This window comes from Podarcis pityusensis, assembly GCF_964106645.2.
Source record: "Podarcis pityusensis genome assembly, chromosome: 3".
Classification (NCBI taxonomy): domain Eukaryota; kingdom Metazoa; phylum Chordata; class Lepidosauria; order Squamata; family Lacertidae; genus Podarcis; species Podarcis pityusensis.
Window position 1 is genome coordinate 43,166,854 of NC_138026.1, and position 20,241 is coordinate 43,187,094.

Sequence of the window (20,241 nt, forward strand, 5' to 3'; positions counted from 1 at the left end):
GCTCACCAGCATGCTTCAGCTATAGCAGGGATGAGCTTGGGGAGTTAAGAGTCTTAATACAAACTGGCCGGCCGCAGGTCCCTCATATCCCTAAGATACTGCATGCCAATCAGAGATGTATGCAACACAGACCAAAAGAAGTACAACATTCTAGGCTACTGCAAGCCAAACACCTCAAGAGCTACAAGTTGTTCTCAGCTTTAAAATGGTTTTGTAAAAATGTACATTCTGTATCTACCTGTTCCGTATTCCTGGAGGGAGGTTTCTTTTGCCAACATCAGTAGCTGGGTTCATGCAGGCAAACAAACGAAAATTTGAATGACGTACCAGGGGCTCTACAAGGAAAAAAATGCACAACCAACAAATTACAGCGCTGTTTGGCCCCATAAAAACAAATGAAGCATACAAACAAAAAAGCATGAAACAGCCATTTAAGGAAAATTAAAAACAGAAGTTCAAGAAGCAAACAGAAAAACTCATACACAGCCAATTGGTTGTCCTAGCTGGTGAAAACCTACTCTCAAACTTCAGAGAAAGCTATCCTTAAAAGCAAAGATGAAAACTGCTTCTTCTATCTTAGCAAACAAAAGGGTCTTTTTTCATAGTCCTCTGGGTCTTGCTATTCTTCAAGCTAAGGAACAGCATGGACAATGAATTGCAATTTTCTTCTTCAGGAGAAAACTCTCACATGCTAATCTCTTAAGTTATCGGGAATCAAAAGAGTGAAAAGATAGTATTATTCAGATATGAGTTTTTCAGCTATCAGTTTACAGGGCTTCCTAAAGTGGTCAACGTTGACCCACAGGGTTTATGTGACTGTGCAGAGGTTGACCTAGGTGTGAAAAAGTTTACAAGATATAGTGCAAAGAAATTAATTAGGCTCTATGAGCATCAGAAATAAAGGGCTTGGATATTTAGTGATCAGCACCTCCTTTATGAATAATATAATCTTCTTTTTTACAATTCTTCGTAATGGTGATTATATTGTGGATTATATACTCAAATTTATTGAGTTTATTTCATTTACATTCCTAATAATTTGCTTCTGGGTCACATCTTTATATGCTCATCTGTGGGTCAATGAACTTAGATGACTTGAAACCATTAATTTCAACCTCTCATTTAAAAAAAAAAAAAGGAACTGAAAAAATAAACCACTGCAGAACAGGAAAACTTGCTGCAACAAAAAACAAAAACAATACCTGTGTCTCCTCTATCCAGTAATATCAGTGAACCAGATAATCCTTCAAGTAAACCACTCAGACACTCTAAAGTTTCTGCTGCTGCCAAATTGATCTCATCTAGTAGAATCCATTCTCCTTTTTTCACTGCTTGTGCCAAGGTGCCCTAAAAAAAAGACAAAAAGACTCAAAATTAGCATTTGATAGGCATCTGGTGCTGCCCTCTATTTGGACTATGTTTTGAAAACTGCATTTATAGTCAGAGGGACCAGATAATTCTAGTGGTATAAGCAGAATTCCATCTTTTACATTGTTTTTAAGCAAGTTGGTGGGGTGGAAGCTCCTTATTTAATTAACTACTCTTACTCTATAACTGTTAAATACCTGCAAACCTTTCCAAAGCGTTTCTAGTTGTACCTACTTTTTTTTTACCTAGCACCAAACCCTTTGCAACATTAACTTTTTTCCTCAATGAGGACTCATTCTTCCTGACTTGCAGAGGAAATCTATTTCACCTTCATTTTCAGTCAAGACTAAGGGGAGTAAAGGTGCTCATCACACAAGGACATTAAGTGAAACCTGGCTAGCCTGAAATCAAATGACCGCCTCCACGGGCAAAAAAACCAGAAACTGTGTGTGTGTGTGTGTGTGTGATCCACATCACACATATGAAAGCATACTGCTTCCTCCAAAGAATCCTGGAGACTGCAATTTACCCCTCACAGATCTGTAATTCCCAGCACCTTTAACAAACTGCAGCTGCAACTTTATTTTAATAAAGTAACTTTCATATGCATCTTATGGACAAATATGCTCTTTTGCACAAAAGGACTACCTCTACAAATGCAAAAACTAGAGCATTTTCTGTCATCTTCATCTGTTGTTTTGCATGGTCTAAGCGGATACCAAGTTCTTCCCACTTTTCCTTCAATGGTGAGCCTACAAAAAAAAAAAAAAGGCAAGCTATAGTAAACGTAGGATAAGATAAAAACATTCAAGTTCATGAAATCATGTAATAGAATTTGTCATAGTGCAAAACAACTCTGAATATAACATAAGCCGCTCCAAAGAGAATAGTGTAAACTGAGGTAGAAGTCCAGTTATTCCAACAATCACCTTTAGACCAATGATTTTATGCAATTTAAATCCTACTAGCAGAACAGGGACATTAAAATGAATGAACTGAATGAGTTGGAATTCATTGGACCCAAGTAACGTTTGAGGTCAAGTAATGCTCCAGTCATTTGTAATGCTCCAGTCATTTGTAATGCATATACAATCACCTCCTCTGTTTAAGCAAAGTAATGCTCACAAATCTGTTATCTTTATTGAATACATCTGGATTCAGCCTTAGGAGGCTAGTTACGTAAACAGTATCTCTTTCCACTTCAGAGCAGTATCTTATTTTTATCTTTATTTATTAAATTTCTACACTGCCTGCCAACTGAGGACCATAGGATAGTTTACAACATGAAAACACAAAAATACGTATCATAGTAACAAACAAAACAATGACCTTCCCCCCTTTCCCCTTTAAAATGCAGTCAAGCTTATATTATTATTATTAGGCTGGGATAAAGTTTGTACAACTTTAACAAGACCTTTACCTCTTCAGTCAAAGATGATGAGTGAGAATGTTAAATTCTTTCTGTCCTTTTATCTAACTGTTCATTAAATAGTTCAGGAAGGCTTAACTGTGACTCCCAAGCATCTCCCACCCAAGCCACTCATCAGTTCCACACCCACTAAGCTTCAGGAATGCTATTGGCTCATGTATCAGAAAATGCTATTTTCTACTGCAGAAAAGTTGCTTTTTCCCCCTCTACTGCTGATCTCTCCATATTTGAATTCTAGAGAAAAATCACACCTAGTACAGTGGTACCTCTGGTTACGAACTTAATTTGTTCCAGAGATCCGTTCTTAACCTGAAACCGTTCCTAACCTGAGGAACCACTTTAGCTAATGGGGCCTCCCGCTGCCGCCACCGTGCGATTTCTGTTCTCATCCTGAGGTAAAGTTCTTATCCCCAGGTACTACTTCTGGGTTAGTGGAGTCTGTAACCTGAAGTGTTTGTAACCCGAGGTGTTTGTAACCAGAGGTACCACTGTACCTCCCTTGCCAAATGCACACTGAAGCACAGTCCACCCAACTTTAAGAATGCAAGTTCTGCTTAAATCTCTCGTTTTATTTATTTGATTTCTACCCTGCCCGTCCTCAAACAGAAGCCCATTTTAAGAACTTGGAAGTCTTACCATTTTCTTTAGCTTCCTTATTAATGGCAGATTTGTGTACATGCTGCATCAGCTTGAGAAGATCATGCCAGCGCTTCTGTCTGTAACATGTCTGGATGTGCCCCAAGAAAGTCTGGTTTTGTTTCCTGGAAAACGTCTGTGCAAAAAGCTCCTCAAAAGACTCTCGCAAGGGCAACCAAATCAGTTTGTTATCCACTGGCTTATAGCTGTAAATTGGGCAAACAGTAACGTGTTAACTGAAAACTCCGGCAGCGACATGTGGCAAGATCAGGCTCAGTACGATCGGACAAGGTGAAAATCAAACCAGCCTCAGCGGATCTGATAACAGATAAAAGGTGAATCTGGTGGCCCCTGCACACCATTACTAAACAGATGACTTGAATATGTTGAAAATTAGAGACCGGCTGAAACATATAAGAGAACTTACCCCTTTTTTTTTCAGGTACACAAAATGTCAAAAATTTCATCCCACAGCTGCATGGCACCACTCATCCCAACATCTCTCCCTGCCCCAAGACTGAACATTCCCTTTTCCTTGTTCTACTTCCTTGTATTCCATCCATGGAATCCCACACCCCATTTCATGTTGCTCTATGTACTTTTCTTTTTGCCATATGGTTCTCTATTTTCGAATGCAGTAACTCTTATGAATGGGGCCAATGCACACGTTTACTAAATACAAGATCTGAACTCATGGATCGAGTGAAAAAAATGATTTGTTGATGCAGTTGTCAACAGCAATTTGCAGAATTATTAGACACTCACCCCCCTAGGAGATCTGCAGTATCACTCTGCTGATTCATGTTGATAACCCTCAAACGGTGTCCTTGAAGAAACAAAACACAGAAAACACACTGAAGCACTTCTCAAACCTTTTCTAGAATCCTGGTCAAAGTCCCCGTATTATACTACATTTTACCTGTAATGTGGGCCAGGTATTGAACAGTAGATGTTTTGCCTGTCCCCGTTTCACCCACCAACAAGACAGGCTCTCCTTTGTCGACACACACAGCCAGCTGCTCAATTAATACGGATGATGGACGTGTGGGAGCAAAGGTCTGCTTTTTTCTGCGAATACAGGAAAGGGTACAATCTTCTGTTAGCAATACTCTAACGCTATGTGCTAAGCATCTCCAAGTGCATTTGATTCACTAATTCTACAAATATAATCTCTCTCTATTACCAGGTTTCAAAAAAACACCTAAATGAGACATCATTAAAAATGCTGGCACGGAATTTTAAAGTTACAAGCACATTTAAAAAGTGCACTATTGTACATCAACCTGTAAGCCATCTGGTTGAAGGGTGGCTTAGTAATTTTAAAATATAAACAAACAAACAAACAAACAAACACATCAATACCTTTGCACAAGAAGCGCATGAACTTGCTTCCGTAAGAGCTGGACTCTTCCCACAGAGACCTCTTGCTCCCTTATTGCAATTTCTGGTTTGTAAAGTTGACAGTAGTATTCAGTCTAGAGTAAATAAATAAAGAGCATACATACTGAACTCAGCTTACTAAAAAGAAACATATGATGTAGTCCTTTGCCATATGCAGTGGTACCTCAGGTTAAGTACTTAATTTGTTCCGGATGTCTGTTCTTAACCTGAAACTGTTCTTATCCTGAAGCACCACTTTAGCTAATGGGGCCTCCTGCTGCTGCCGCGCCACCAGAGTATGATTTCTGTTCTCATCCTGAAGCAAAGTTCTTAACCCGAGGTACTATTTCTGGGTTAGCAGAGTCTGTAACCTGAAGCGTATGTAACCTGAAGCGTATGCAACCCGAGGTACCACTGTACAACTGAAAGTTAAGACACAAGTCCAGTTTGCACATCACAGTAAGGAATAGTAAATAGTTTATTGTGAATGTGCATCTGGGTTGTATGTTTTCCCCCCTCTCCTCATGATAGCAGGGAGCAGACAGACCACAGTCCCTGCTTAGCATTATGTCCAAACCAGAGGCCATGGTTTGCTTTGCTTTGCTTCAAACCATGATCAGCAAATCAAGAACAACCTTAGCTACAGTAATTTGCCGGGAACAAAACAAACTATGACCCCTCATTTGAATGTAACACTTGCTTCCTCCAAGTGTGAGTGGACGGGATTCAAATGACCAAGATCACCATGGTTACAGTGAACTATTAACTATGGTGATGTGAGAACAAGGCCTTTGGGCTGTATTCAGTTGTTACATGAACAAAAGTCAGCTCATGCAACCAGACTTTCTCTTTCACTCCTCCTCCTCCTGATGCTCTCCCCTGCAACCACTTTTCCCCTCCAAAGGGTTGGGTGCCTCCTAGTGAAGCCTATGGTTGCAGAAGGGAAGCTGCTGCCTCAAATCAGGCAATGGGATCTTGCACCAGTGGCAATGTGCATGTGCATGATCCTTACACCCAATTTCAGCCATGTTACCTGTGGCTTTCTTCTTTCAGAAGGAAAGCAAGAGTGGACACTACCCAGTTAGATCATTTAATTATTTCTTGGCAGTGAAGGGGAAATGAAACTATTTTTTTCCTCCTGACAAAAGGGGTATTTATTACACAATGCAGTATGTGTGTGAACTCTTCCAGTCTACCTTATGCTTGGAAATGTTCAGTTGGCTTCCAATGATTTCTGCCATCTTCAGTCTACTTCCTTGCTTGGACAGTATAGCTGTGAAACAATCCAACGCCTGTCAAAGTAGAGTGGAAGGGACACACACACACACACACACACACAGACGAGAGAGAGAGAGAGAATTCAAGTTAATTTGATATTTAATCAGAGATTCTACTTTTCTTCCATACTTCGAGTTCACTGTAGTCAAAATATACAACTGAGCTTCATGCAATGTATCGCTAGTATGCCTCCATGAGGAAAACAAGAGAACGAGCCAATTCAGACATTTCAGCTCTCTTCATAATGGAATTTCTGGTGTAACAGCTGTGGGACCTGGCATGTCCCCAACAACAGCTGCTTCTTCCTAGTGTGATTTATGCAACCATTCCTGTGAATCACCCATTGTGAAGCAGCAGGTCTAGTGAGATCGACCCTCAAGGAAAATTTCCAACACCAGAACCAGCCCCCAGTTCATAGTCCAAATGCAGCCTGGTTTTTACATTTTAAGGAATAGGTCAACATCACTCTAAAAAACAGGGAATAGTTTGACACGTACCTCATGAAAAATATTCAGTGCAGTAGAGGAGGAAGAACTATCAAAGTTGTAAGCGATCCTGTTGCACCAATTCAGCAAGTCCCTAACACAAGAAAAGAAGTGATGTGAAGCAGCTCAACAGTAGTCCTTCATTTAACTTTCCTCAGCTGCACACTGCTAAAAGTGCTAGTCTCACTTCATTAATTGCATGGCTATTTTTTTTAAGCGCCAACTCACCACATTTTCATTCAATTAATGCCTTCTCACTAGGAATTTCAATTAAGAACAGAGCAAATGGCCTCCAACACACTAGAGAGCAGTAGTCCAAAGATAATTTGCCTCCCCCAAACTCAAATATCCATCAGCTTAATTGCATATTAAAATACCTCAGAGATAACTCTCTGCCTTCTAAGCTCAGGCTTTTTTTGTTTTCGGTTAAGTATGATGCGTCTTCCATTACGTTCTCATCGTCTGTGATATGGCTTTGCAATAGATGTTTATCACCAGTAAGCTCAACATAAATCTCTAACAAGCGATCAATTACTACAGCAAGTTTAGGATACCTCCTCTGAAGAATCTGAAAAACAAAATAACATTAGCTGAAGTAAATATTTTGCAGTGTTCCAAGGATTATATAACTCATTGAGTTTTGTCTATGCAGACAATGGTCTTAAAATCCAGAGATTTGATACATTTACAGTCTGCACAATTGCCTGGACTGGTCCCATGGGGTAGTGCCTACCATCAAATTTTACTTTGAAATTCTCTTAAAGGAAAATTTCTTTGCATGCCAATTACACTGTAAAATACAGTAATGTTCTTAATTTATCTTAGGCTTCATTTGCTAGATAGAAATGTCAGTCAGTAAGATGAACCTGGTGGATTGGGCAAATGGCCCATCTAGTCCAGGTTTTTTGTTCTCACTGTGGCCAACAAGATGCATATGGGAAACCTGCAGGCTATACTACGCTGAGGAAATGGCAATAACAATTTAAGATGAAGTCATAGCTGGACAGTTGGGTTAAGTCAATCCAGCAACGTCAATCTGTTTCTCTTGCAGAAGCACAAAGCAGCAAGCATTCCATTATGGAATGGATACAAACTTCTTTCATGTCAAGGATTGTGTTTGGACATCATGCTAAACTATGGTTTGGTGAGATGTAAACGAGACTAACTCCCTCCCAGTTTTTTGGCTCGGACAACACAAGAAATCATGGTTAACCAAACACAGATGCTTCTAAACTTCTCACAGCCATGTGGGGAAAAGGGAACGGACACAGTTTCAACCTCTTCTACAAAAATTAGGACTACTTTCATTTGTTTTTAAATGAAAACACTTTGACATCAGTTCACAAAGTAAGAGTTCTCTTTCTGATACCATTTACCTCTCTGAGTTCAACTTTAGGCATATTATTCAGCTTAATTTTTGTCCAGTATTTATCTAGAAGAGCAGCATGGCTGTTTTGCTGTTTGTACCAACCACCACCATAACTGAAGAGTCTAGATTAAAAATCAAAGAACAAATTAATTGAAGCATTAGAAGTATTATAGTGCAGAACAGAATAAGTTCAAGGGTTCTGTAAGGCTCCTGCACTGCAGCTCTACAACCAGCTAAGGGAATCAAAGTCCCAACATCATCAATACAAGAAACACAAATTCACCATCTACAATTGTCCAATTGTCATTCTTCCACTTTACAGTCTTTAAATAATGAAATGCTAAGTAATTGCTTATAGGGCAGCTGTATCCCGCAGGCTAAGCAAAACGACAACAAGCACGTTCTATGTGCAAAGCACTTCATACATGTATAATGTCAATAAGCATAAAGACAGGACAATATTATCTGCATATTACAGATTACGGCCAAGTGATGATGACTTCCTTATGGCTGCTTGGTAATTCCTCTTATCAAGCTTAGTTTTCACTTATATTCCAGGGGAAAGAGTTGTATTAGGTTTCAAAATAATCTCACGCTCCTAACTATCATTTTCCAGGAGATAATTTTCTATTTCTTAGTATGGAAAATTGCAAAAGAAATAGCAAAGGAGTGCCCACATACTTATAATTAAAAAATCATGTCACCTTTATATATGCACACAATTTAAATACTGGATTTCCCCCCCCCCCCATTCCTATATATATGACTATTGTCTAGTCACTGCCAAAAGGATTCATGTGCTAAGAGCTTTCCTTGTGTTAACAAAGCTACACAGTCTACCTTCTCGTTGCAAAAAGATGGAACCCAGGAGCTACTTTTATACAGTCACTTCGCCCAGGAATCAACAGTTCTCCATTTTCCAGAAGAGGAATCAATACAGAGATCTAAGGAATAGGAAAAAAAAACACAGAATACAATTTCAATGACCAGGATGTAGAGCACCACAAGAAGAATCCCACTCATATAGCAGGACTTTCTCACCTTAACTCACTGAACCCTTCCCATAATTGCTTTTGGGCAGGACATACATAGAATGTGGTGCTATATCAGTAGGGAAAAAAATAAAAAATCTAAGGAATTTTCATTGTAATGCCATATTCTCATGCATGAGGCTATCTTGATGCCCCACCTTATATCAATGACAACCAAAAAGACTTAACAGCAGTCAGACAGTGCTGCTGTGTTTCACCTCTGCTGGTGACCAAATATGTTACAAGAAATGTTAGAAATCTCATTCCCAATAAGCAGCCTTTTACATATACATTCCAGTTCTAGATTGTGGGAGATGGGTGTATAAGAGAACCAGTGAATAGCAGATACAGACAGGATCCATTCAGTAGTTTGTAACAAGTGTCCCCAAAAATCACTGCCCACGAAGAAGAAAATACACTGGGAATTGAGAACCATGATAACTTTTTGGGGAAAACTTTTGCTTTCTTTTATCCAGTGCCCTTAAGTTTCCTTTGCTTTGGTTACAAAATACTTGACTTTCAAGAAAGATACCTGTGCCTCTCACCCAAGGTATTTATGGACTACCTCTAGAAAGCACAGCTACATACCACATCCAGAGGAGCATAATCAATATCCTCCAAGAGTATCCAGTGCCCTTTGCTGACTGCTTGGGTCAGGGTCCCAGGTTGCCACACAAACTCCCCTGGTACATCTGTACAACGATACATGCCCAGTAAGGTCTACAAAGAAGAACAAGCAAAATTTTTAAATAATGTCCATATAACTTTACAAAGTGTCTTCAAATATTTACCGAACAATAAAGTTTCTGAGGTATGTATTTATTTCTATTTGCTTTCTTCCATACTGGGTACGCTACCAAATATAAATATTGCCAGGTATAGCTTCAGCAGCTATGATAAGCTCAGTGGGAACAAGCACTGCCAAATCATTCTTGCTGTGCCCTCTCATAGTATGAGCAGGAGCAAAAATCATGAGTTTGGATTACTGTGGTGTTTGAGCCAGTGAGATATCCCTCACCAAACAACCCATGACCTAAAGCAAAGCCCCAATAGTGGCTGCTTCAGGCATCCCAGTAATCTATAGTCTTGCTCATGTTTTACTAGGGGAGGAATGCAGCAGGAGGGATTTCTGAAGTGTGCACACTGCTAATTCCATAGTAAGACATGGTTTTTGGCTTATCATTACATCTGAACGCAGCCAGTTTCTGCAAGGCAATTAACTTTGTAATAACAACTGCAAGTGAAAACTAAAATGCATTTTCCATTACCTTACTATCAGTCTGATCTCCTAGCTGGACTTTCAGAATGTGAGGTGGCTTTATCCTTCCCGTAACGGCTGCCAAGTATTCAACAAGATACGTTTTGCCACAACCTACTGGTCCTTCAAGTAACACTGCATTTTGTGAAGCTACAGCCATAGCGAGATTTTGAAGATTTGTGCAGGAAGATTTCACCAACACAAATTGGTTCAAGATGGTCTCCTGCTGAGACAAGAGAAGGCATTGCTTTCAACTGATAATACTGGGTGAAAGTACTATGGAGAAATGTGAAATGCAAGTTACAAATTTGCTAAGCTACCATTTTTTACGCATCCCAGAGCCACACACATCCATGTCCCCATTCCACCCCCATTTTTTAAAGGGGGATTTAAACCCTTGCACTTTCTTCCTCCCACCAAACTCAAGTGTTCCACTTACCCTGCTCCAAGGTGCAATTTACAGCAATAGTACCTTCAGGAACAAATAGCAGCTTCAGGGGGATGAGATAAATACGGACCAATCACCCCACTCTGAAGCTGCTGTTTTAACCAGGAGAGGAACAATGGCCATGTTTAATGACAAGTCAATTGTAGTATCATTTTATTATTGTTATTTCAAAGATTCAGCTTACTTTAGCATATGCTCAAAATTCTGATCCATCTCAAATACATACACAGTACACTGGCGCAATCCAGGCAATTGCACCACACACACTAAGGAATCTTCAGTATAAAAAAAAAAAAGCAAAACCCAACAGGCTATTTTGTGAAACTCATAGTTGGTCATTTTTCCTATAGCATTATTAAGACTAATAGTGACACTTTTTAATCTTTCTACTTTGTAGAGAGCCACTCTTGTATGATTTTAGCTGTGCCTAGTCTCTAGAGCATAACTTTATTCAACTTATGCTCAGAATTTCACTTATGTTTGAAGTTGTGTTCTTCATATGTTTCTATGTATGAAATTGCCCTGCGTTAAGACATCAGAATACATGGAGTGCCAGCTGCATACCTGGAGTGACAGAAAGTAAGGTATTTTGCTCCACGTATTAAACACTATTGTCAGATCGCAGTGATATCTCTGCCTTAAGATCTAGCAGAGATTCTCACCAGTCAGAAAGGTACAAGGTGATTTTCACCAACACTCAGAATCCTTCTGAAGCAGACTGTTTGGTAACAAAGAGAGCTGTATAGAAAGAACTGTCTTAGCCCCTTTGGTATACTTCATACAGATAAATGAGACCATGATTTCTATGTTACTTAACATCCAAGCCCGTGGATATCAAAAAGGGAGGGGGGGAACACACACACAGAGGCATGGATCAGGAATGGGACTGGAGATTTCAAAGGCCCTTGCTCTTAAACTGTAAAGTGTATTCCATCTATAAAGGGAAGGATACTATTTTGCAGAAACTTTTACACAAAACATGTTTGTTTGTTTTTGCCTTAAAACTGAAGGACAGGATTTTAATCAATGCTTAAATGCATCAAAGTAGCACTACGTAGAAATTTTGAGGGAAACAAAGGCCCAGGATTTCTCTCTTTTCAGAGAGAAATCTCCTAGAGCTGGGGTAGGCAAAAGGTAGATCAGGGTCAGCGCCAAAGAATTGAATTTACGTATCAGTCCTTTACTTACATTTGCTCCTGGTCCAAACTGTTGTCTAGGGAGCAGAACACCACATACTGCTACAACCTTTGCAGAGAGGTCAGCAGATACAAGTTCTCCCTGAGTGTACCGCAACTCCTCCTCTTTGTTCCAAAAGGTTGCGTCTGGGTTGGCCAAGACAAGGGCACACTCAACATTCTGCATCCGTGATTCCTCCAGTAGCCTATCAGTAAAAAATGTGCATCTTTCAATGTTTTGAACAAGTGGGAGACAAATCTACCATGTAAAATATTAACTGAAAACACACACACACACACACACACACACACACACACAAAGACATCTTGGGGGAAAACTTACTTAAGTCTGAAATGTATTAACTCTTCTGGATTAAATATCTTCTTCAGGAAGGATAACCGATGCTCATCATTCATGCACGTAACCAGTGCGAGACAACTGGCAGTATACCTAAGAAGCAAAGGCAGCTCAAGTACTGTTACATCTTAAGTCTATAGAACTAGGTTCCTTTCAGAGAAAAACAACAAAAGGCTATCCTGTCCCTTCAAATGGTCTGTTTGATCAATGGTCTTCAATAAATGATTTGGCCACTGATGCACAGGTCTATGTGCCAACTTAAAGTGGGCCACACCAATGGCACTACCACCATTTTCATTCTGCCTTATAGTTATTGCATTTGTAAGAGAAGAGTGATGGAACAGGACAAAAAACAAAGAACTTGGATGTAGGTCTCACAATTTAGTGTGGGGTTAATGTCAGCCCCTGGGCCTGAAAATTGAGGAGCAGTAGTAGGCTCTAAGAAAATACACCCAATATGACCAAATCAATCTTTCTTCATATTTAACTCCGGCAATTTTAGCCTCAACCTCTTGCCAGAAACTGCTCTTCTTGTCAATAGGAGGTCTAATGTAGGCCAGTAACCATACTGTAGGTTACAAATCCAACTCAAATGTGGCCAAGTCATTCTCTGCCCTTATTGCTGTACTGTACCTTACTTTCCTCATGAGGTATTAGTAAGACAGCAAATAAAATAGTCCCTACTACACACTGAAAGTGACATATAAAATTAAACGAAAATTAAACTTACCATCGAACTAAAGTATCATGACTCCTCAGTAAAGGGACACATACACTCCAGTCCCATAACTCTCTGAATACTGACTGCTCTTTTTGGAGGAATTTGTAGGCTGCCTCCATGAGATCCCTTAACTTCATTCGTCGCCGCCCATATCGAACCATATTTGTATCTGAGCTCTCCAGAAACAGTCTTTGGAACACTGGTGAAGTATCCTTAAAGTATCTCAAAGCAAATCTACATGAAATGAAGATATTGAAAGCAAATGTAAATGTAGCTAGAACAGCGAGGTTTCAGCTCATCTGATGAAGCAGATGCTTACCTATTAAAGTCCTGACACAAATAAGAATGCTAAGCTTTTCTGAACTTGGAAAGAAATTGGCAGAAAAACAAACACAAAAAAAAGGTCCTAAGAAAAGTTATGGTCTTCTTTTCAGCAAATTGTGTTTTAATAAAAAAACTGAAATCCATCACCACTTTTTTCAGTTCCTTAGTTTATCAGAGATTAAGGTCAGCCTGCCAGCTCTGTGAGTGGGGTGGGGTAGGGACAACTGGTTGGAAGTAGTATTCTGGACTTGACACTCAAACAATAGCCTGAAGACACTTGATGTAGACCCAGCTCTGATCTCACTAGTAGCAAGATAGGAACAGTATGCATGTTACTCAAAACTCCTTGGATAAAAGTGTTACTTCTAATCTAATATGGGGATCTGTCAAGAGCAACTTTCACTTAAACCTCTCTCACTGAAGCAAATAATGCACACACACACCCCTTTATGTTAAAGAAGATGCAGGTCTAACTGATGAAGGGAAGTTTCTTTCTGCAGCTCTCTTACTGCACATAACTGTGGCATTGTGGGAAAGTCTTGCTTTTAGCACTATTGCTTCTTCTCTTGCATTCTGGGAAGTCTCGCTCATAATCTTCTCTCTGCTTCTGCACAAGAGTCTGAGAATGTTCTGAACAGTTCCCATTGAGTTCATGAAACAGTGTATCCTGACCTGTTCTTAATGCATTGCTGACCACATCCACAGAACGTGATTGTTGTATTCCTTCATGTTATGTTCCTTCAATATCAATCTTTAGTTATAATTTAATTAGGAGGTTTCATGCCTGTCTAGTTCCAGCTCCGTTTCCCAGTCTTTGATCTATCAGTGATTGATGTCATATGTAATGCCCGCCTTGTACCTATGTTAACCAATCAGCAACAAGTTGCTTTGTGTTTGTATCAACCAATCAGCCACAAGCACACCTGTGGCAATGTTTGTAATATTCAATAAAAGAGAGTTCCCGGGGCTTGCCCCGGCGAGACGCCTCTCCTTTGACACTCACCACTCGTCTGTCGTGATTTCAACCCAACAATTCAATCTTTGTATTCCTCTCAACTGAAGCTTGGGTTACATCACCCTTATTGTCCAATCCTATGCATTTTATTCAAAAGTATGGCTCGCTTCCAAGTAAATGTGCACCTAACAGCAGCTTTAGTTGCAATTCAGTAATTGCTGAATTGAGCATGTAATAGAATACAAGGCCTTGGTTTAAAACAATTAGCCAAGCAGATACCCTTGACATGTGATACAAAAGGTATGCACAACTGCAAATTCCTGCAGCACACCTCAAAAAGGGATATGGATCATGGAAACTGGGCTCACTGCATGACTGTATGAATGTAAATCCAACCTGAACTGGCTACCATGTGCACCAACCCTCAGCTTGTCCACCAAGCAATTCCCCATGAAAGCAAAACTTAATCCCAGACATCTACTGACTTACGGCATCACATCAGGATGATCACCAATAAGTTTGCTCATTGCCACACAGAGTCTCTCATGAAGATCATGGTTGATCTGGCCACTGGATTTAATGATTTCTGCATTTCTTTCCATCAAATCGAGCAAGATTGGACGAAACTGACGGCCAATTAGGAGTGTGCATTCTTTATCCAACAGTAACTGTGCTAAGGCACTGAGGATGCACTGACGGTCCTGCTGACTCCAGATCTGAAAACAAACAGACGTTTAGTAAAGTGGTCCCCGCCCCCATTCTACTGCAGTACTAGTCAAGTTGTGTATAGAAGAGACTTTAGAGCAACATTCTTCAACTTAGGATTCCCAGATATTGTTGGACTACAACTCCCATCATTCCTGACCATTGCCTAAGCTGGCTGTGGATGATGGGTGTTGAAGTCAACAGTATCTGGGAATCCAAGGTTGAAGAAAACTGCCTTAGAAGTACAACAAAAAAAGGTGAAAAAGATTTTTTTTAAACCTCCAGAGAAATAGGATAAAGCTAGGAGGAAGAGTGAAGAAGAATGTGGAAAGCAAGAATGGGAGGGAAAGTTATTTTACACTTAGTGTAACATAAACATTTCTGCTGTTCCCCCTTTATTCATTCTACTATGAGAGATTTAGAACTGCCATACAAGCCTTACTAAAACGAGTGACTGGCAGCCATATTTGTTGAGTTGCTTCTTATAAGCTCTTAAAAACTTAAGGTTACTTTTCTTGCAGACCTTCAAATTGATGGTCACTGCCAGGCATGCTATCACACAAAAATAAACAAAAATGTGCACAAAGTTAATTTACAGCTCCTTTAAGGAAAGCAAACTGCCAATTCCACCCTTCCTTGTTCCTAAAATATAAAACAGTTTTAAAGTGTTTTTCTAACCCACCCTGAATCACCATGACAAGACAGGCTACATTTCTAAATGAATTAAAAAAGAAAGAAAACACGTGACTTTACTATAGGGTGGTATCAGACTGTGTCATACACATGAACAATTGCAAACACCATTTGCCTTGGCATTGGTGAGGGGGCAGTGAACTAGAGTATCCCATGTCTCTAACAACCTTCTGACTCCAATAAACCAAGTTATCAGTGTGCACTACATAAGGAATACAACCCCTCCCCATCATATTTTTAATTCAAGATTACAAATATAGGAATTTGGCTTATAAATATAGTGGGCCTCTCTGGGCTCTTAGAAATTCAACACAGAGACCCTTAGAACATGGATGGGGATCCAGGTGGACTCCAGTTCCCATCATCCCTGAGCACTGGCCATGCTGGTGGAAGCTGATGGGACTCAACATCTGGAGGGTCATGGGTTTCCCAGCCCAGTCAAAGTATTGTACAAAATGAGTTCCTAAAAATTCGATGTTAGCTTAATCTAAAGAGTCCCAAGGACAGTAGTTAGGGAAGAAATTTCTAGCCCTACCAAGAGTAACATAACAGAATTAGGAAAGATGGAGATAACTTTTGTTTTCATTCCTTGAAAATCTTTGAATCTTTTGACAAAAAAACCCAAAAAACAAATTCCAACCTTGTAAAATCATTTCTAATGAACTACTTTTCAATGGGCACATGAATCAGTTCTCTGTAAACACTATGGTACAAATCTGATGGAAGGTTTTGTACCCAATGAGATATATTTCCCTGAAACAACGCTGCAAACTACATTTGGATCACAGTGATGGGAATGTAGCTACTCAGAAAAGTGCTACATAAAACAAGGGGACCCTTGTAAACAAGAACAGCACTCTGTGGTCCAAAGAGAGCAGATAACCTTTGCCCAAATGTTTGCTCAAGCTCTATAGTAAAACAATGAGAGATGGATTAAGCAAGCTGTAAAAATAATTTGTTGTTGCTGTAACCAATTTGCTACAAAGCTTGACATCTGTTTGCCCCATCTGAATGTATGATTGGGGGGAAGAACAGTATTTTAGCGGTTGGGAATATTTATAATTAAACTAATTTTTGCTGCAAGCACAACCTCTGTTTTGTTATTGCTGTTAGCATATTACTATTTCGTCAATTAAAAATTACCTAAACTTAGATTTCCACCTAAATTCTAGCACAGTGGTTCTCACAAGGGTGTGGTGACTCACGCTGGTGTGGCAGAAAGATTAAAGGATTATCAAAGAAACATTTAAAGATTTCAGTATTGTACAGCATAGCATTGAAAACAAATTATTTGCAGAATGTGGATAGATATAGTTTAAAATTGAGAACACTAGAACTGACTATTCTTCTTGCAAACAAGATATTAGTTAAATTAGCTCCCCCTTATATTAACAGTGTGTTTAATTTTAAAGCAAGCCAAATTAAGCTCCAAATTAAGCAACTGCAAATTTACTAAAGCGTTAATGCCAGTATGAAGAGAAACTAAAATGCTGTACTAAAATTGAATTATTACCCCTCATCTTTACAGAGCTTTGTAATCCACAGGCCTTCAAACATTAGTCTCTCTTTTATTACACAAAAAGCACTTCGTTGAGGATGGAGTAAATAGTGAAAATCACCAGCAGTCTCAGGCTCCTTAACATGCATTCATTTTGATATGCAAATATTGTATACCACGTATGTGATCTGAGCACATGGGGACCTACACATGACTTTCATATTTCGCCACATACCGATGTGCTTTCCACTTACAACGTTTGCAACAGACTGAATCAGTCCTAAATCTTTTTGTTCGTGCAGATGACCAAAATAATTTATTTCTCCAAGATTAGCAGTTTCTTGAATGGGACTAGAAGTACACACACACACACACACACACACACCAGGGCCATAGTCAAAGGGGTGTGTGTGTGTCAGTATCTCTTCCCTTTGATCATAGTCAGAATACTTCTTAGAATTCCTCAAATGATCTATTACTCTTTTGAGGTTGAATGAAAGCCAGATACACACACACAGAACATTTTACTATTTGGAGAATTTAACTCTTCTCCAGCCTCTTTCAAACTACTTGTTGTGACCTTTATGAACAAATGTATTGGGGGGGGGGGGTGCCGAACTGGGTCTTTGCCCTGGTGACAGAAAGCCTAGTTTCGGCCCTGCGCGCACACACACACTATCCTTTAAGTGGTATAAGAATTCATTTAGAGGAGGGGCTAACAGTATTTTTCAACTACCCAAACTCAATGGTGGAGGCGTGTGTATAGTATTGCAAATTTGTAAGCAGAGAAGTATCAACTTTACAGCAACGAAGTGAGAAATCTTCCAAGTATGGATATACATTTGAACAAGGCATCATTTCCTTGCAATTGGAAAAACAAAACAAAAACACTTTAAGTACACAGATAGGATTGTGCCAAAGTATATTCTTAAAAACAAAAATAAAAAAACAACAACAGGCAATACAAACAGACGAAGCTGCTCGGCGATCCAGAGGTTCTCCTTACAAATTTAAACCATCTCCACTCTGCTTGGGTCTTTTAAAGCGCTGGCTCATGGAGGGGACTGTGCCGCACTCTCGCCTCCTTTCCTCCCCACCTCCCGCCACCATGGGAAAACAAAGAAGGCAAGACCCAGCTCTGCTCCCTCTCCTTCTCCAGCCAGATCACCCCCTCCGCCCACAAGGCACTTTGAAGAAACGGCGCACGGCGGGGGGGGGGGGGTCGAGCCAGCGAAGATGGACGGCCAGCCCCAGGCAAAGGCTGCCTGGCTGCCCCCTCCCCCAGCTCGATGTCCATCACCGCCCTCCCCCCACGATTGCGGAGGGCGAAGAGGGCGCCGCCACCGCCGCCGCTATTGTTGCTCTCCCACCTGTTTGGCGAGGAACCTGCTGAGCTCGCCGCTGCTCCTCTCGTTCTTCTGCGCGACCATCTGCAGCGGAGCCGCCAGGCTGAGACGCAGGTGCTCCATTGCCTCGGCCTTCCCGGAGCAGCTCCCCTTCGCCCCGGGACCGAGGTAACGGACGGTGGGCGTGCGCGCGCGGAGGCAGCCAGCTAGCGCCCTCCGCCACCCGCTGCTGCTGCGCGACACGTGGGGAAGGAAAGCGACTTTCGTTTTCCCCGTGTATATGCCGCGTCATCTCCCGGCGACAAACCAAGGCGGAGGAGGGATGGTCTCGGCCTTTGCTTTTTCACCCGCCTCTTGCAGAGACACACACGCACAAAAACTACTCATCCCAGCATGCACGGCGACTTTCCTTCGTAGCAACTCTCGGCATAGTTTCGAGCGTTGCGCGCTGGGATAAATAGGATTTCCTTCCTCTCCTTCGCTGTAGGCTGAAGTTGCGCGGGGTTTTTGCGCCAAGTCCCTCAAAAGCCGGGTTTGTGTTAGATAAAAACAGAAACGCCGTGGCTGCAGGGCGTTTGGGCTTTAAAGCACTGGGAACATCCCACTGGGACTTACTTCCGAACAAACAAACAGAACAAAAATAAAATACAAATAAAATAAAATAAATCCTTCCAGTAGCACCTTGAAAAATAAAGGTAAAGGGACCCCTGACCATTAGGTCCAGGGTCGTGACCATAGCACCTTAGAGACCAACTAAGACGAAAGCTCATACCAATAACTAACTTAGTTGGTCTCTAAGGTGCTATTGGAAGGAATTGTTTTATTTTATTTATTTTATTTTGTTTCGACTAGGCAGACCAACACGGCTACCTACCTGTAACTAAAACAAACAAAAGTGTGCTGATAAACAACAACAGCAACAAAACCTTTTCCCAGTTAGATGGAGCTACATCAGTTTCTGTTAGAGCGAGGAGAGAAATAGGTTTTCAAGGGTGGCGGGAATAGTTTGAAAACAGCATGAAGATACACAGGGTTGTGGCCCTCTAGCACTATACTGTACTGAACAGCTGGGCCTGTGTTTGGGGGACAAAACATCAACAGCCCAGCTAGTCTTATGGAAAATTAAGCTTACAAGTCCATTGATTTCTAGGCAACAATCTCTGACACACCTAAACCTGCACAGGACTGGACCGCACAGCTGCCATCTTAAACACACCAGGGATAAAGCTGATTGGAGTTTATTCAGACTAGGTCCCAAATAAATATACAAAGGGTTAGATTGCACAGAGCGCCTTAAATGGAAGCGGCCAAAAGCACTTTGTTGCATGAGAACAAGTTTGTGTGCCAAAAGACAAAGTGGCTGCTATCAAAAGTACTGCTGTTGTAATGAACCTTAAAAACTATATGGGATAGCTGGAACAAAGCCAACAAATGACAGAGTTAACTTTTTAGGTCAAAGGAGATCTGAAAATTTACAATCAATCTTTTTAACCACTAGTTGGTACAAGATGTAATTAACTGTATGTGCTATAGCAGCTATACAGTACATGACAGTATGTCACATTGAACTCCAGGGCTTTCTGCTGAGAAAGCATACATAAAATCCAGTTGCAAAGGTTTTATCTCATTTGCTGTGTTTCCAAAACCACAAAAAATTATCCAACAGCCAACTTTAGTCATCCTTTCCCCTTGCCCTTTATCTAGGAGATGAAAGATGGATTGCTAGATACATTTTTTTAAAATGCTGAACCATTGCTCATTTGAGGTCTGTTACTTACACCAAC

The 20,241-nt window shown here is 40.6% G+C and overlaps 1 protein-coding gene across 2 annotated transcripts in view; it reads right to left on the reverse strand.

Moving 5' to 3' along the window:
- MDN1 (midasin AAA ATPase 1) overlaps positions 1–18,708 on the reverse strand; it is an 88,096-nt gene extending 69,388 nt beyond the window's left edge. The window contains exons 1-19 of one of the 2 annotated variants that reach the window (XM_080999853.1): positions 18,482–18,708; positions 14,705–14,931; positions 12,946–13,170; positions 12,201–12,308; positions 11,871–12,063; positions 10,245–10,457; positions 9,565–9,696; positions 8,786–8,889; positions 7,953–8,067; positions 6,954–7,144; positions 6,589–6,670; positions 6,010–6,105; positions 4,796–4,908; positions 4,353–4,501; positions 4,199–4,259; positions 3,434–3,639; positions 2,017–2,120; positions 1,203–1,347; positions 239–335 (exon numbers count right to left, since the gene is read on the reverse strand). In XM_080999853.1, coding sequence (XP_080855979.1) covers positions 239–335; positions 1,203–1,347; positions 2,017–2,120; positions 3,434–3,639; positions 4,199–4,259; positions 4,353–4,501; positions 4,796–4,908; positions 6,010–6,105; positions 6,589–6,670; positions 6,954–7,144; positions 7,953–8,067; positions 8,786–8,889; positions 9,565–9,696; positions 10,245–10,457; positions 11,871–12,063; positions 12,201–12,308; positions 12,946–13,170; positions 14,705–14,931; positions 18,482–18,580 — 2,660 coding nt within the window. In that variant the 5' untranslated portion in view covers positions 18,581–18,708. Of the gene's footprint in view, positions 1–238; positions 336–1,202; positions 1,348–2,016; positions 2,121–3,433; positions 3,640–4,198; positions 4,260–4,352; positions 4,502–4,795; positions 4,909–6,009; positions 6,106–6,588; positions 6,671–6,953; positions 7,145–7,952; positions 8,068–8,785; positions 8,890–9,564; positions 9,697–10,244; positions 10,461–11,870; positions 12,064–12,200; positions 12,309–12,945; positions 13,171–14,704; positions 14,932–18,481 lie in introns of both variants that reach the window. The other variant, XM_080999852.1, reaches the window with a different exon arrangement.
- Between the last annotated feature and the right edge of the window lie 1,533 nt (positions 18,709–20,241).